The sequence below is a fragment of the Nyctereutes procyonoides genome, unplaced genomic scaffold (genome assembly GCF_905146905.1).
Source record: "Nyctereutes procyonoides isolate TBG_1078 unplaced genomic scaffold, NYPRO_anot_genome, whole genome shotgun sequence".
NCBI lineage: Eukaryota > Metazoa > Chordata > Mammalia > Carnivora > Canidae > Nyctereutes > Nyctereutes procyonoides.
In genome coordinates this window covers 65,366,489-65,381,068 of record NW_026575146.1, presented here as the reverse complement: position 1 = coordinate 65,381,068, position 14,580 = coordinate 65,366,489, and the positions used below count along the sequence as shown (strand labels likewise).

The following is a 14,580-nucleotide window of genomic DNA, read 5'->3' as shown; positions in this document are numbered from 1 at the left end:
GAGAAGAGAAATGCAAACTTCAAGTACCCTGGCACAACACTGCCACTTACCAGATTTGCCTCAACACAAAAACACTCAAAAGCTCATCAACATGGTCTGGTCCTGGGGCTGTGCAGGACCACACACCATGGTGGGAGCTCAGGACAGCACAGCCTCACGTGCAGGGACCAGGAAGCATCATCTCCCTTCGCTCAACTTAGGAACCTATCGCAGAGTGAGACCGGGAACATGTAAAATGCTGTCCAAACAAAGTTAGGCATCATGGCATTATTTGTAGTAGTAAAAGAAGGGAAACAGGTAAGGAGCTGGTTAAATGAAATAATCATGTAATGAAATACTGGTCACTTGTAAAAAGAATAAGGAAATTCTCTATACTTAAGGAGCAGATATGCTGATAATTACGGAATGTAAAAAGTAAAAACACTAGAGAGAGAGAGAAAAGAAAAATCTTTCTGTGTCATAATTTGTGTTGGAATTGTGGGAGGGGATGGGAAATATGAATCTGCATGTATGCTTATGTCTGCAAAAAAAAATACTGGGGAAAGGTACAAATTAATTTTAAAAGAATTAAACTCTGGGGAATGATGGAATATAGTATATCAGACCATAGAAGAAAGACTTCTCTTCATATACTTTTTTACAGTTCCAACTTTGGAATTATATAAACATTTAACATAGTAACAGTAACATTAAATAGGAAATTACAATTTCTAAAAACCAAAAACAAACCCCTGATCTGATTGTCAGGTTGTTGATGTGTTGTCACAGAGAAAACCACTGTATTTCTGTGACAGGCCCTCATGGAACATAGGCTAAAGACTAAGAGAACGCTCCTGAAAACATTGTTTTCTTCATCTGATACTTTTGTAGTCATAATACTAGCATTCTCACTTTGAAACTGTGTTTTGTATATTGCAAGATAAAAGTTAATTTTGTTGGGAACCTAGATTTCCAGTAGAAGATTAACAAAACAAAGAAACAAATTTAATCTATATGGTTACATTTGAATTGAGAACATTAGTATGAAGTCTTGTTCTCTTTACAAAATATATATTTCCTGACAGTTCACTATAAGGCCTCTCTCTCTCTCACTCTCTCTCTCTCTCTCTCTCTCTATCTCCCTCTCTCTCTGTCTCTCTCATGAATAAATAAATAAAATCTTTTTTTTTTTTTTAAAAAGACCTCGAAACAGAAGAGGGACGTGTCTGGTCCCCAGCCTGAGTGTGTGAGTGCTGCTTGCAGTGAGGGGGTGTGGGGCCCTCCAGAAGAAAGCCCTACACAGGGCTCCCACTGGCCAAAGAGTGGGGTTTAAGAACAGTAGTTATCGTTGATTAAAACATTCCACATGTATTAAACTATAAGTTAACATTGATTCTCCAGAGAGATAAAGTCAAAAACAAAATAATAAAAGAGAAGCAGTTAGGCACCAACTTCTTTTTGTTCCCCCTGAGACATCTGCTGTTAACATTTTTATATATTGCATGGTCCTTCCCATTCTTACATAATACATATCTATCATTTTTTCAGTTGTATAAAGACAGAATTAACATACAACATGATACTACTTTAATGTATACAACATGATTTGATATTTGTATATATTCAGAATGATCATCATCACATTGTTTAGCTCACATCTGTCTCCTCACATAGTCAGATATTTCTAACCAGCTTCTGGTCTGATTGGACATTTAAAGAAAGACCTGAGCATTTATCTTACCTTTCAGAGTAACAAAGTGGCCCTAGCTGATGGGAAAAAATCCTTGACAAAGGGATTCTAGCTACCAAATGTGTAAAAGGTAACAAAAGAGCCAGTCACCATTTCGTTGCCCCTCAGGAAGTAAAAGAGTTTGCAGCAAAGTCATCTGTGAGTGAGACCTCTGGTTCAAAGGTGGAGGAGAACAATATTCATGGAGGTTCCAGACTGCGACCACCTGAATCCCAGCACAGCGGGACCCCTGTGAGGACCCCTGTCCTCACGCAGTAGCAAGGAAGCACTCAGCCACATGGCTTTTCACAACCTCTTACAAAGCCTCCCCACTCCCACCCATGATTCTTCCCCTCTTGTTTTTTTTAGGAGTTTGTTTTTGGAGACCTTCATTCTCTTCAGGCAGACAGGAAACTGTGTCCCCAAAAGTGAGAGAAGCTGAGTCTCAATAATTTTATTAAGAATTTTACCTTCAGAAAAAAATCTGGATAGATCAGTTTATATATTTGGGTTTTATGCTCTACCGATTAGTTCTTAAAATCACACGTTAGTAGAAGCTGGTTCCCAGTATTATGTAGTCATATTCTTTTCTAAAGGATTTTTACTGTGAAAGTTTGCAAATGTACGCACATGTAGGAAAGAGCTATGATGGATCGTCGTGTACCTATCACCCCCCTTCAGTCATTACAAATGTGTTCCAGTCTTGTTTAATGTGATCTCTTTCCTTTTTCCCCTTTTAAGTAAATCCCAGGCATCATATCATGCATGATTTGTAATCATATCCTCTGTCAACTATAACAATTTAAATCAATACTTGAAAAGGCCAAAATTTACCGTATCTTGTTGTTGTTCAACCTCAGAAAATGTAGTGCTTTCATTTCTCGTACCCCTGGTGGTATAGATTTTAAGTCATTGTGATCCAGAAACAGCTCTCTGAGAGAATGATACGCCCCATAGAAGGAGACTCGGTCCACACCATCATCTGAGAGTCTGTTAAATGACAAGTACAGATACTCCAGGCCTGGCTCCATGTGGCCAAACACGTAGCCTGGGATGCGCTCGATTTGGTTCCCAAGGAGCACAAGGTGCAGTAGCGACTTGGGCAGGTAGGATGGGACGTGGTAGAGCTTGTTGTAAGAGAGATCAATGGACTCGAGATTTCTGCAGCAGAGAAGGGTGAGAGTGGGGAGCATAAGGCAGGAACCATTAACTCCAGGCTCGAACAGGTCCAGTTGGGATGCTTGGCCCTTTTCCCACCACCACCTGGTTGGCCGTAGAGATTCCTGTGTCAGGTGGCTGTGTGCAGCCTGCTCCATTACCAGGAGCATCAGGTTCAGACACAGCCACTCTCTTCTAGGGTCAAACATGAATCAGAAATGGAGTCCAGGGATCCTTAGATGGCTCAGAGGTTTAGTGCCTGCCTTCAGCCCAGAGCGTGGTCCTGGAGTCCTAGGATCAAGTCCCACATCAGGCTCCCTTCATGGAGCCTGCTTCTCTCTCTGCCTATGTCTCTGCCTCTCTCTCTCTCTCTCATAAATAAATAAAATCTTTAAAAAAAGAAAAGAAAAGAAAGAAAGAAGAAAGAGAAAGAAAGAAAGAAGAAAGAGAAAGAAAGGAAAGAAAGAAGAAAGAGAAAGAAAGAAAGAAAGAAAAGAAAGAAAGAAAGAAAGAAAGAAAGAAAGAAAGAAAGAAAGAAAGAAAGAAAGAAAGAAGAAAGAAAGAAAGAAATGAAGTTCAGAGTCCTGGCTGTTGTCAAGCTGCCTCTGCCTGAGATCACCCCTGGTTCCAGCAAGGAAATGGTGGTGGTGTGGAATCTGCGCTCTTGCTCCACACCTGCTCTCATGGCCTGGCATTTGGGACTTGCAGAGAAATGAGATCTGGGAAAGGTGGCTGCCTGGCTTCTGAATTGCCCTGCCACCACCACGTCCTGCTGGGCCCTGCTGAACCTTGACACCCTTCATCCCTCTCTCCTGCCCTCGTGCCCTCACCACACAGCCTGCCAGGCTCCCTGCCGTGGCCTATCCTGCTCCTTCTAATAGGCAGGACCCCTGTGTCCTTGCCAGGAAGATGGACCTTACGTCCAGCCTTCCCTATCAGGTCAAGCACCCTTAAGTCTATTTTATGAGATAGAGAAATGGTTTGAAGGAATGAAGACAGTGTGACACAGGACAAGGGAACCCTGAGAGGTCCCATGGTAGGGTGAGGTTGGGGGCCTCTTACATCCTCCTCAGGGGCAGAGATGGTCTCCCTTCAGCTTCATGACCAGCTATGAGGTGGACAGACCTTGGGTAACTCACTACTTGGGGTCGTGGCAGGGTGAGCAGAGCAGCAGTGACCATGGTCGCCCCAACCCCAGTCCTGCTGTAAATGATAGGAGCTCAAGCATGGGGCCAAGTTGTGGGGAGGGAGAGGGGCGCCATCAGTAAATGCACTTCCCCAGGGCTGGACCCTAACCTCCCCACCGTGTAGAAACTGCAGAAACCCAGAAGCCAAAGAGCATTGTGTACTCACTCTTGATTTATCCAGGCTAAAGGAGCAATCCTGTTTTCTTCCAGTTTATTGTAACGTAGCACAATGATGTTGATCTTTCTGGTGTGGTTGAAACAGATCTCAGTTATTTCTTCAATGTGGTTGTTTTCTAGGTATAATTCCTGTAATGATGAGAAGAGACTGTTTTCCTTTGTGTTGGTTGGTACATATATTGAGTTTCATAGAGACAGAGATGGTACTGTGGACTGTTCTCATTTATTATCTGGAGAGTCTTCTGCTGTGCTTCTGGGTGAACTCATAAGTTGTCCTTTTAGTGAAATAAAAGGTACTGTCTTTCATGGTCATGGAATTAAACGAGTTTTTTAAACTATGTAATGTTGCAAAATACAGCATACCATAATTGTATAAAGCGCTCTAATTTACAAAACTCATTCATGTAAATTATGTCATTTGGGCTTCAAAACCCTAGAAAATGGGTAGAAATGACCATTCCTGGTCAGTAGCTGAGATGCTCAGGCCTGGAGAGAGGATGAGGCATGTGGTCCCACACCTGATGCCCAGGAGATACATGTCCCCACCAAAACCCGGCTCTAGGGAGTCCATGCTGCCGGCCAGCTTTTAGATTTGCTTGTATTATATAATTAATTAAAAATTAATTAAGAGCCTTCATTTACTATCAGGGTCAAGTTTGCTAGAGCTGTTCTTTTCTTTCTTTTCTTTTTTTTAAAGATTTTATTTATTCATGAGAGACAGAGGAGAGAGAGAGAGAGAGAGAGAGAAAGAGAAAGAGAGACAGAGAAACAGGCAGAGGGAGAAGCAGGCCCCAAGCAGGGAGCCCGACGTGGGACTCGATCCCGGGTCTCCAGGATCACGCCCTGGGCCAAAGGTAGCACTAAACAACTAAGCCACCCAGGCTGCCCTAGAGCTGTTACTTTCTTTTTTCTTTTTTTTTTTTTTTAAGAAAAATTTTTAAAAATTTTATTTATTCATGAAAGACAGAGAGAGAGAGGCAGAGACATAGGCAGAGGGAGAAACAGGCTCCATGCAAGGAGCCTGATGTGGGACTCGATCCTAGGACTCCAGGATCACACCCTGAGCCCAGGGCAGGTGCTTAACCACCGAGCCACCCAGGCGTCCCTAGAGCTGTTATTTTCAACAGTGAGCTGCCTTCAGGTTAAATTCAGTTAGCATTACTGGGAGTTCTTCACTCAAGAACCTGGGAGATTAGAAATAGACATTGGTCTATGTCCTCATTCTCTATTCCTGTTGTAGTAATTTTCCCTTATTTTCATTTAATTTTGTGATGTGTTAAATATGAAGAAGGCAATTTCTAGCTTTTTGCTTTTAACTTCGTATGTGTTTAGGGGTGAATCAAATCAGCGGTCCCGAACTTGATTGCATATTAGAATCACATGTGAGCTTTTTAAAGCGTAACTTCCAACCTAAATGTACTGCAGTCAGAGCACACTCATCCACACACAGGACTCTGTGTCTGTGCGGCAGGGTCCTGAAAGGAGAGTGTACAGGCCTGCATGTATGCTGCCTCCCATGCCAGTGACTGGGGTCTCTGGAAAGAAAATCAGGCACGGATGGAGACACATTGCTGCTCCGTATTATTCAGGTTGTGTTTTGTGTGCATGCATTATGTATTAAAACCTTAATGTAAAAAGTTATAAATTACTGACCCCAGCCTCCAAAGAACCTGATGGAGGATATATGTGGTAGGATAAGGAGTCTGTATTTCTTTAGAATCCAAGAGATTCTGACATAAAGCCCAGTATCAGAACCTCATTTTTACAATCTTGATAAATTCTAAACTGATATGTTTAACAAGATAGGAAGACAAAGAAAGGAAGTGCTGTGGCACTGTGTCAGACCCAGGCCGCCAGCTGTGGGGAGGCTCCATCCTGCATTCCTGCCGAGGAATTGTGTGTGTGCCCTCTGCTTCAGGGCAGGAAGTCTGGCGCACTGGGCAGTGAGGGCCCCAGACTGTGTGCAGTGTGTCCCCTGCTGCAGCCAGAAAGGCCACACACCTGGGCCCAGGGTGGGAAAGGCCGTGTTCAGCCTTGGGGTGGGGGGGTGGAAGCTGTCTTACAAGTTGGAATTCTGTTTAAATTCTCAGCCCATCTTCTCTGTGCTCTCCCCAAGAGCTGTCAGTAAGACCAATTTTCCACTTTATCAAGGGTCACTACTAATAATTATAATTTTGACTCACAGTTTGGTATTGTTTGAAGAAACAACAGTGCTCAAATTATAGCAAATTCAGTATACAGCCCCCAAACATCACAGTGTGATGTTGTGTGTTTAACCTACATCACAGTAATCTTTTAGAATAGTACTGTTTGTCTTATTGAAGCATGTTGTACTTAAAATGTAGCACATTGTTGGAAAGATACAGATACCTCAATAGAAGCAGGAAGACCCTGTGGTATAATTCTGAATTTATTTCTTCCCAGACGTAGGTAGGACAGACTCTTCAAAGATTTGAAAGCCAAGGGATTGACATTGGTTTCACTGAGATTGTTTCCTTCCAGTTCTAAGGTGACCAGTTGATTTAGGTCTGTAAAAAATAAAACCTAATTATCAGAATATTAGGAAAATCAAACAACCATGCAGTTTTTGTATCTTTCAAAATGTCATGTGAGATGTTCAGCTTATTTGGATGGTGGATGTTGCTTCTTTCCTGGTATCGCCCATGGTGAGTCTTCTCCCAAGTGCTCTGTGCACCCCAGATGACCTGCTCAGCCGGGACCAAATGCTGGCTGCACGTGGTCCAAGGGAGAGGCCCACTGAGCAGTCACCATACTATAGGATGTCTAAGGAACAGAAGCTGAGCGGCACCCCCAGGGCAGCGAGGGCCAACTAGGGACTCAGAACACAGGTGGGCAAGAAGTAGAAGGTTGCGGAGGTCATTTAAACATTTGCAAAGACATGGACGCGCATATGACACAGCAGCATTAAAATTAGGGGTGCACGGGGAACATGGGGGCACAATGCCTGGCAACTGTCAGTCTCTGAACAAGGAAGTTACAGCAATGAATTCCTGTCACACTTGTTCACGTCCTGGCAGCCAAATGGATGTTTGGAAAGAAGGATCAAGAATTGTCCATGCACTTGAACTGAGATACCAAGAAAGTCTTTTTTACAAACAAGTTTCCCTGCATTGTTTCTCCTGGCCTCAGGAGTGGTATGATCCAGATCACTTGGAATTCTACAGGAGAATGGACAGCTCAGCAGTGATGATACCCAGAGGCATCTGAGTCAGACATTCAGGGTGTAACTTTGGAGTTTGTTCAGTAGCCAAGATTTCCAGAATAGGAATGTTTTTATCTTCATCTTCAACTCAAGTCATGGGCATTGCACTGAACACCCTGTACGGCTCTGTTCCTGCTTCCAGGCTTACCAGAGAAATAAGACGTGATCCAAGCAAGAGCAAGGCACAGTATCATCAGGGGTGGGGTGGGAGAGTGGGTGGGGCTGGGCTCCCAGGGACAGGAGGCTGTAGGTACAGGAGGGGAGGTGGAGGCAGCCAGGTAGACACGGGCAGGTCAGAACCCACGTGTCTGTGCTTAGCAGAGGAGCGGGGCCAGCCCTGCGCTGACCATCTGCAAATAGGGCGCAGGCAGTAAGGCCTAGCTTTCCTCTGCAGGCAGTGACAGTGCGACTAAAACATGCACCTGACAGATGTGTTTAGCATCAGAGGAAGTAGGAATCCCAAGCAATAAACTGAGAAGTGGTTATATTTTCTCATATTCCTTTGATTTCTAAAACTAAAGATATTGAGTATCCAGCATATTTAGTACGTAGTTGAGGTTTTGAAATGTAATGGAAGTTTTCCCATGAAAAACAAGTAATAAAAGTAGACTAATGGTCAGTATGTGACGTCAGAGAGATGAGAGACATGGCACACAGTGTAGATTCATGATATCATACATCAGTTTACAGTTCCTCTCTGGTTTACGCATGTATCATGTGTGTAGGGAACATAGGTGTGTGTCCCCCTGTGACAGGAGACAGGGTGGGGCTAGAGCAGCTTCCCATAGGTCAGGTGTGGGAGACAGGAGTTTATATGCAGGATGTCTTCCTGCTGTAGGGCGGGGAGCAACATGGGGTCATGGACATGGCAGGCTGCAGTCCCTAGGTATCTAGAGTGGGGGCCAGCTGCGCGTGCTCCCCACAGCACCTGATAACCTCTGTTTCTACACACCTTTGCGCCTGCTGTTTCTCCCCCTGTAGTGCCCCTCCTCTGCTCCTTATGGAGCTATTTGTAATGTGACATCTGCCACAAGAGCACATGGAAGAACAGCAGGCTGCTGGTGGCCAAGCCAGGACCTCCTTGCAGCCAGAGCAGCATCTAGCAATGGGGAGGCTGTGGTCAGGTGCACCCTGCGTGCTGGCAGCTGCTTCACAGTCCAGGTGGTGGGCTCAGCGCAGGGTGTGGAGGCTGTGTGGGCACAGTGACCTGAGCCCCTGCTCATGGCCAAGGCCTGTGTGGTGCTTGGACTATGGAGACAGGAAGGGGGTGCATGCAGAGAAGCAGCTGCCGGGAGTGTGTGAGCACCCCTTCCAAGTAAGGGCTTCTGTTCTGTGACCTGTCATCTTGAAAACGCAACAAGAAAGGTGAGCAGTTCACCCACAGCCCGTCAGTACGCTGCTCTTCCAGCCTCTGCCTCACCTCACAGTTGAAAACTGTGCTTTCTAATGTCTTTTCCATATGGCAAAGCCCATCGCAATTTGTGTTTATTGATGTTTCATGTGTACCCTGCAATCCATCTGGAAACAGAGTATTTCCATAACTCTGTAATTTTCAGACTTGGCAATTCTTGGTATTGTGTTTTTTCCCATCATCAGAACTGTTTTGTTCCTATGAAGTTTTTTGGGAGTGAAAAGAAATAATGAAATTGCATTATTCTGCTTCTGGCTTGGGTTATGAACATCAATATAAAAATATTTCAAATCAAATAGGTAGAAAGTGTGGGACACCGCACCTCAGAAGCTGCTAGACTGCTGGGAGGGTAGAAGGTAACGTTTGCTGTGTTTGTCTGGAGAAGCATGTAATCCCACCACCGACCCTGGCTAGCATTTGGGAAAAGTTAATGTCGTTGCCTCTTTTGTGCCGAGTTCACAATGTGACCACTTCAGTTCAGTTTGGTCCAGAGTCAGCCATCAGAGGAGAAAATAAGTTTCATCAACTTAAATGGTAAAGTGGCCTAAAATACTTATCAGCTGTTCATATGGCCGTGGTGCCCATAAAGTTCCCACATGACCACAGGAGAAAGGCCCTAAGGGCATGTGTGAACTGGATGTTACATACCTGATAAGCTTTCCTCACTGACAGCCTGCAGACCATTCTCATTGATTTTAAGTTCTTCTAATGCAGACGGCAGTTCTGAAGGAATCTCTGCCAGGTTGTTTCCATCCAGATTCAGGCGCATTAATTTCTTCAGATGCTTAAAAAGCAAATCTCAAGATTACCTTTTCATGTGGTCACAGACGTACAGTTGCGCGTCTGCTTCAGGAGTCAGAGTGCAGTGACACCTTCGCCTTACACACCTGCGTGCCCTGTCTCCGGCCCTCATAAGCTGTGTGTTCTCCCCTCCTCTCCCCCTTTCTGTACTGTGGCTTTAGTGAGCGGGACAAAGCTGTCTCTGCTAGACCGCTCATACTTTGCTAGATCTTAGGTTTCCACCTTCTCAGCCTGAGACACAAAGCTGATTAGGTAGTTTGGTAATCTGAATCTCATGGATGCTGGCAGTGAGAGCAGTCGTGTGAATCCTTACCAGGTACTGTACGCTAAGTAGAAACAGTGGTAAAACAGCACTAATGATTGCAGAAGTGCATCAGGGCAGTAGATCGTTCCTCTGTGTCACCCACACGGCCTGGTGGCTATGTGCCCATCTGCCTAACTGCCTGCCCCACTACAGTGAAGCATGGCAGCTGGTGGGTTTGGGCGATGCCTCACAGATGAGATGATTCAGCTCCAGGCATTCAGTCAGGCTTCAGCAGTTTGAGAATGGGACAGAGGATCCCAAAAACAGAAAGGGAGATGCTCTCCCATGAATCTTTCTGATCAAACAGGAAACGTGAGTCCCAGTTGTCATGTGACAAGGACTCTGCATCGGCGGCTTGAACATGGACACCAGCCCAGGATTTGTATGAAGGGCTGTAAAGGGGGGAAAGTTTGCCTAGGCTCATTGTCTTTCCCCCACTATTCCCTGTGCTGATTTTCATCTGAGCCCACTTGTGTTTCCAGAACCTCCTCTGGCTCACATGTTCATCAGGTCCTGCCCACGACACAAAGTAATAGAGCTCTTTCTGGCCTGAGAATGTTAACAGAGTTTCCAGAGAAGCTCTCCTTTGTTCTCAGAAATACCTCACATACTAAGAGATCATATTTCAATATATTTTCAACTGCTTGGGGAGAAACTGCTCTATAAGTTCAAAACATTAGTTCTGTCACTTTTGCTGTTGTAGCTGCTCTAAGGGTGAAGCATAGAAAAACCAGCTAGAATCACGTAAACAACAGACTGTACTTAAGGTAAACCTTGAAGGCGTTAGGAATGTCAAAGAGGGAACTTTCTTGACTTAGGAGCACACTACAGTGCAAACATGTTCCTTTCACTCCCTTCCCTTCTGCCAGCACAGAGCTGTCCACAGGGATCTTTCCTCACCAGGTGGAGCATGTATATTTACCTTGAATGCTTTGGGACCTATGCCTGGGGAGGTGATGTTATTTTTGCTCAGATCAAGCCTTTCCAGATTTGGCAATCCATTGAATGCTTCGTCAGGAATGGCGGTGATGAAATTGCCTAGAAAACACAGCAGTGTGGTTTTGGCCTCTGTGTGCACATGTGCAAGGCTGCATATGTGTATTCATGAATGTACATAGACAGCAGGGGAGCTCTACTCAGAGGAGAAAGTAATACCCATAACAAGGACAGCATCTGTACGAGCAAATGCAAATGTAGAAGACACCATCCTGGGGCCTCCACTCACAGGCTTGTTGTGCTGGTGGCCTTCCTGTTTTAGGTGAAGCTGCTGTGAGGACAGCTAGACAACTGTTAGCATTTTATAACAGAGATGTGTTTCTGGAAGCTTACGTAGAAACTGATTTTCCCACTGACGGTCCCTGGGCCAGAAATTCCACACTGTCACCCATGGGATGCTGTCATCTCACTTACCTTGCTGAAATTTCCTTCTCTAGATGAGGAGCGCAGGGGGCTCCAGATCTAATGTTGTAATTACATGGCTTCAGTCTATACAACTTCCTACATGCTTTACATTTATGGGGTTTGGTTAAGTGGCTAGTTGATGATTTTAAACCCAGACTGTAAGTAAGCTTAACAGAAACAGTCCTATAAGAACCATGTGGTGACCTTCTCAAAACCAAGACCATGTGACTGAGCATAAGTCTTTCGTATTTCATAAGACCTCAGGCTTCCTCAGATTGGGATTTCTTATGGTGGGGCCTGACATCCCCACTGTGGCAGGGAGGATATTGCTAGTGTCTGAGCTGCTTGGCATGAGAGATTTCCCTATGGGATCGTGTGAGCATGGTGTCCTCTCAAAGACTGGCCATCCTGAACCAAGCTGTCAGATGTCATCTATTGAATATGAATTTATAAGGTTACTTATTATTTCCTGGCAGTTTATTTCTGTGACTGCCCCTGAGACACGTCTGAAACCCCATTCAGATTCTCGCACCCCAGCGTCTTCAGAGTGCAGCTGGGCTGTGGGTCTTGTCTCACAGATGGACACACACCCGGGGTTCCCACCAACCAGCCTCACACCCCCTGGCCCTGCCATTCCTCTGCTCAGGACCATTCCATACCCACATGAATGGCTGCAATGAGGGAAAGACAAGTGGCAGGATGCAGGACAGCAGGAACCCTCCTGCATCTCTGGCAGGAAAGCCACAGCCCCCTTGGGAAGTATGGGGTGGCTTCCTTGAAAGCTAAATGTGCCTTTACTCTGTCACTCAGCATTTCCACTCCTTGGTGTGCACCTTACAAGCAGAAGCCTAGTCCACACAGACCTATGTGTGGATGTTTATAGAGCTGTATGTATGGTCGCCTCAAACTGGGAGTGACCCCAATGCCCCTCAGGGTCACCGGCACCTGTGGTCCATCTGCATAAGCACAACACATTCAACAGTGGGGAGGACCAGCTCCTGAGGAGTGCGGGGTCCTGGGTGACCCTCCACGGTGACACAGTAGGAAAGGGCCAAGCCCTGGAGACCCATCACCTCAGCAGAGCCCAGGGCAGGTCGCAGGAGGGGCGACCGTGGGTCCTGCAACTGTGGGTTGCAGGGTGGTTCTGCAACTGTACGCATCAGCCAAAGCTCGAGAATAACTTGCTAAAAATAAGTTTTACTGCATGTAAATTATACCTCAGCAAAGCTGACTTTAGGGAAAAAGTCAATGGGAAATCCTGATTTGGTTTGGGGAACTTTGCTTTGTACCTAACTATGCTATTTGTTCTGCAAAGTTTATATATGTAACTGTGGATGTGAAGTTAGTCTGTTTGGGATCAACTCATATCATGAGATTAAAAATACGACGTTCACAAGGCAAGGCGAGTGAGTTACTTGGAAAGCACAAAGCAGAAGAGACATCCCCGTGTCTTACCAGCGAGCTCCAGGCTTGTTATCTCTGGTCCTGTCAGTGGTGGTATCTGCAAGAGGCCAGCGCTGATGCAGCTGATGGTCCTGTAGGACAGGGAGCACCGGCTCGGCACAGACGGCATGCCCCGGGGAGGAGGGGGGCCCCGGGGTCTGGACCACACCCTGAACATGTCTCCTCTGATGGTGCTCTCCTCCTCCTCCTCCTCTTCCTCCTCCTCCTCCTCCGCCTCCTCAGCCTCCTTGTCCTCCTCAGCCTCCTCCCTTGCTGGATGTCCCTGCTGATGGGCTGGCCTCCCCACTGCTCGTGGTCTCCCTGCCGCTCCTCTGCTCTGCTCCTCAGCAAGAGATCTTCCCTGCCCTCCAGGTCCAAGGGTCTTTTTCTTTTGCTCCTTATCTTTATCTTCTTTAATTTCTTCTTCATTCTCCTCAGATTGAAGTTCCTCTTTTTGTAGTGCTTGATCCATTTCCACCTGGTGAGGTGAGTTGGTAGGTTCTGTTTGTTCTGAAGAATCACCAGAAAATTCACTCCTATCACTTAATGCTGTACCAATGAGCTGCAGATGGGAGGTTGCTGGCCATGCGGGGAGGATACAGCAGGGGTGAAGTGTAACATTAGTCAAAGGAAAAATCATAGTGAAAGTCAGGTTAGTAAATATTATTCCCTCCAGGTATTTGAGTGCAATTTAAAGGTAAAGTGCATTTTTGAAATTTTTGCTTGAGTAATTTTAAAACCAATTTTATAAGATTTGTTTTAAGCAATTTTTTTTCCTGTGGCCTTAATATTTATTTTTACTAAAACATCTTGCTACCTGGTAATAAAGAGGGAATAATACTGCCACATGATGCAAAATGGGAAGTACTACCTGTGTGAGGTTTCGCTACGATGAGAGGTGACCTTTATAATAGATACTGTTCAGTTTATCGGGGTTTTGATCATTGTAAGAGTCAGATAAAAAACTGAAACATGTATGTACTTGTGCTACTGGAACTGGCTTATGTTTGTAGATTTGTTGCTATTTTTGTCTGACTTTCTTTCAGCCCCATAGGCCCAAAAGCATCTTCTGAAATTCAGGATTATAGAAAGTTCTCCTGTTTCTCCCTTCCAGACTCTCTACTTAAATTTTTACTGCTTGACACTTAGGGAGGCCTCCTAGATCCAGATAATGCTGTTTTGGGTTAGAGGTGCACACAACTGTCCTTTCAAAAGTTCTACAATGATGGGAGCAGAGTGACCTGCAGCTGGTGTCACCTGCGTGTGTGTTTAGCAAAAAGGTCACCTCCACCGGTGACAGGAGCGCGGGGAGAAGGGGGCCCCATGCGTGCGGGTCTCCTGGGTCGTTGCTCTGCTGTTGTTTGATACTGTACGCAAATCACCCAGGAAAGGGACTCAGGAGATAGGCCTGCTTGACGAATACTTGAGATTTCAACCCAGTATATATTATAAAGTCGGTTATTTTCACATCCTTCACAGAACATGCAGGAGGAAAATAGGAAAGAATAAGGGACAGGAAGCTGAAGCGATCATATTGAAACATTTATAGTCCTTCCTGTACATCCAAGTTTATTTTTCCAAAATAACCTCAATATTTCAAGATTATTACAAGGCCTTTGAACCCTGTCTGCTCATTCCTGAATCCTACCTGTGTGTTTGCTGACACTATTAGAGGCACAGCCCCCGAGTGAGACAGGCAGTCGTATGCGCTAGCATACAGCTAGCTCCTAAGTGCTCTGAAGTCCTCCTGGTACCCACCCCGTGGCC

At 45.3% G+C, this 14,580-nt stretch overlaps 2 protein-coding genes across 10 annotated transcripts in view; one reads left to right on the top strand and one right to left on the bottom strand.

Annotated features, from left to right (window-relative positions):
- The window catches only part of CENPP (centromere protein P), a 218,957-nt gene that overhangs the window by 155,893 nt on the left and 48,484 nt on the right, over positions 1-14,580 (top strand). The gene's annotated exons all lie outside the window — the stretch shown is intronic.
- Positions 1-14,580, bottom strand: part of ECM2 (extracellular matrix protein 2) — a 33,150-nt gene that overhangs the window by 1,626 nt on the left and 16,944 nt on the right. For 4 of the 7 annotated variants that reach the window (XM_055309622.1, XM_055309624.1, XM_055309623.1 and 1 more), the window contains 6 exons: positions 12,826-13,392; positions 10,892-11,007; positions 9,513-9,648; positions 6,601-6,758; positions 4,220-4,359; positions 2,543-2,869 (listed from right to left, as the gene is read on the bottom strand). In XM_055309622.1, coding sequence (XP_055165597.1) covers positions 2,543-2,869; positions 4,220-4,359; positions 6,601-6,758; positions 9,513-9,648; positions 10,892-11,007; positions 12,826-13,392 — 1,444 coding nt within the window. The remainder of the gene's footprint in view (positions 1-2,542; positions 2,870-4,219; positions 4,360-6,600; positions 6,759-9,512; positions 9,649-10,891; positions 11,008-12,825; positions 13,393-14,580) is intronic. The other 3 variants (XM_055309627.1, XM_055309626.1, XM_055309628.1) reach the window with 3 other exon arrangements.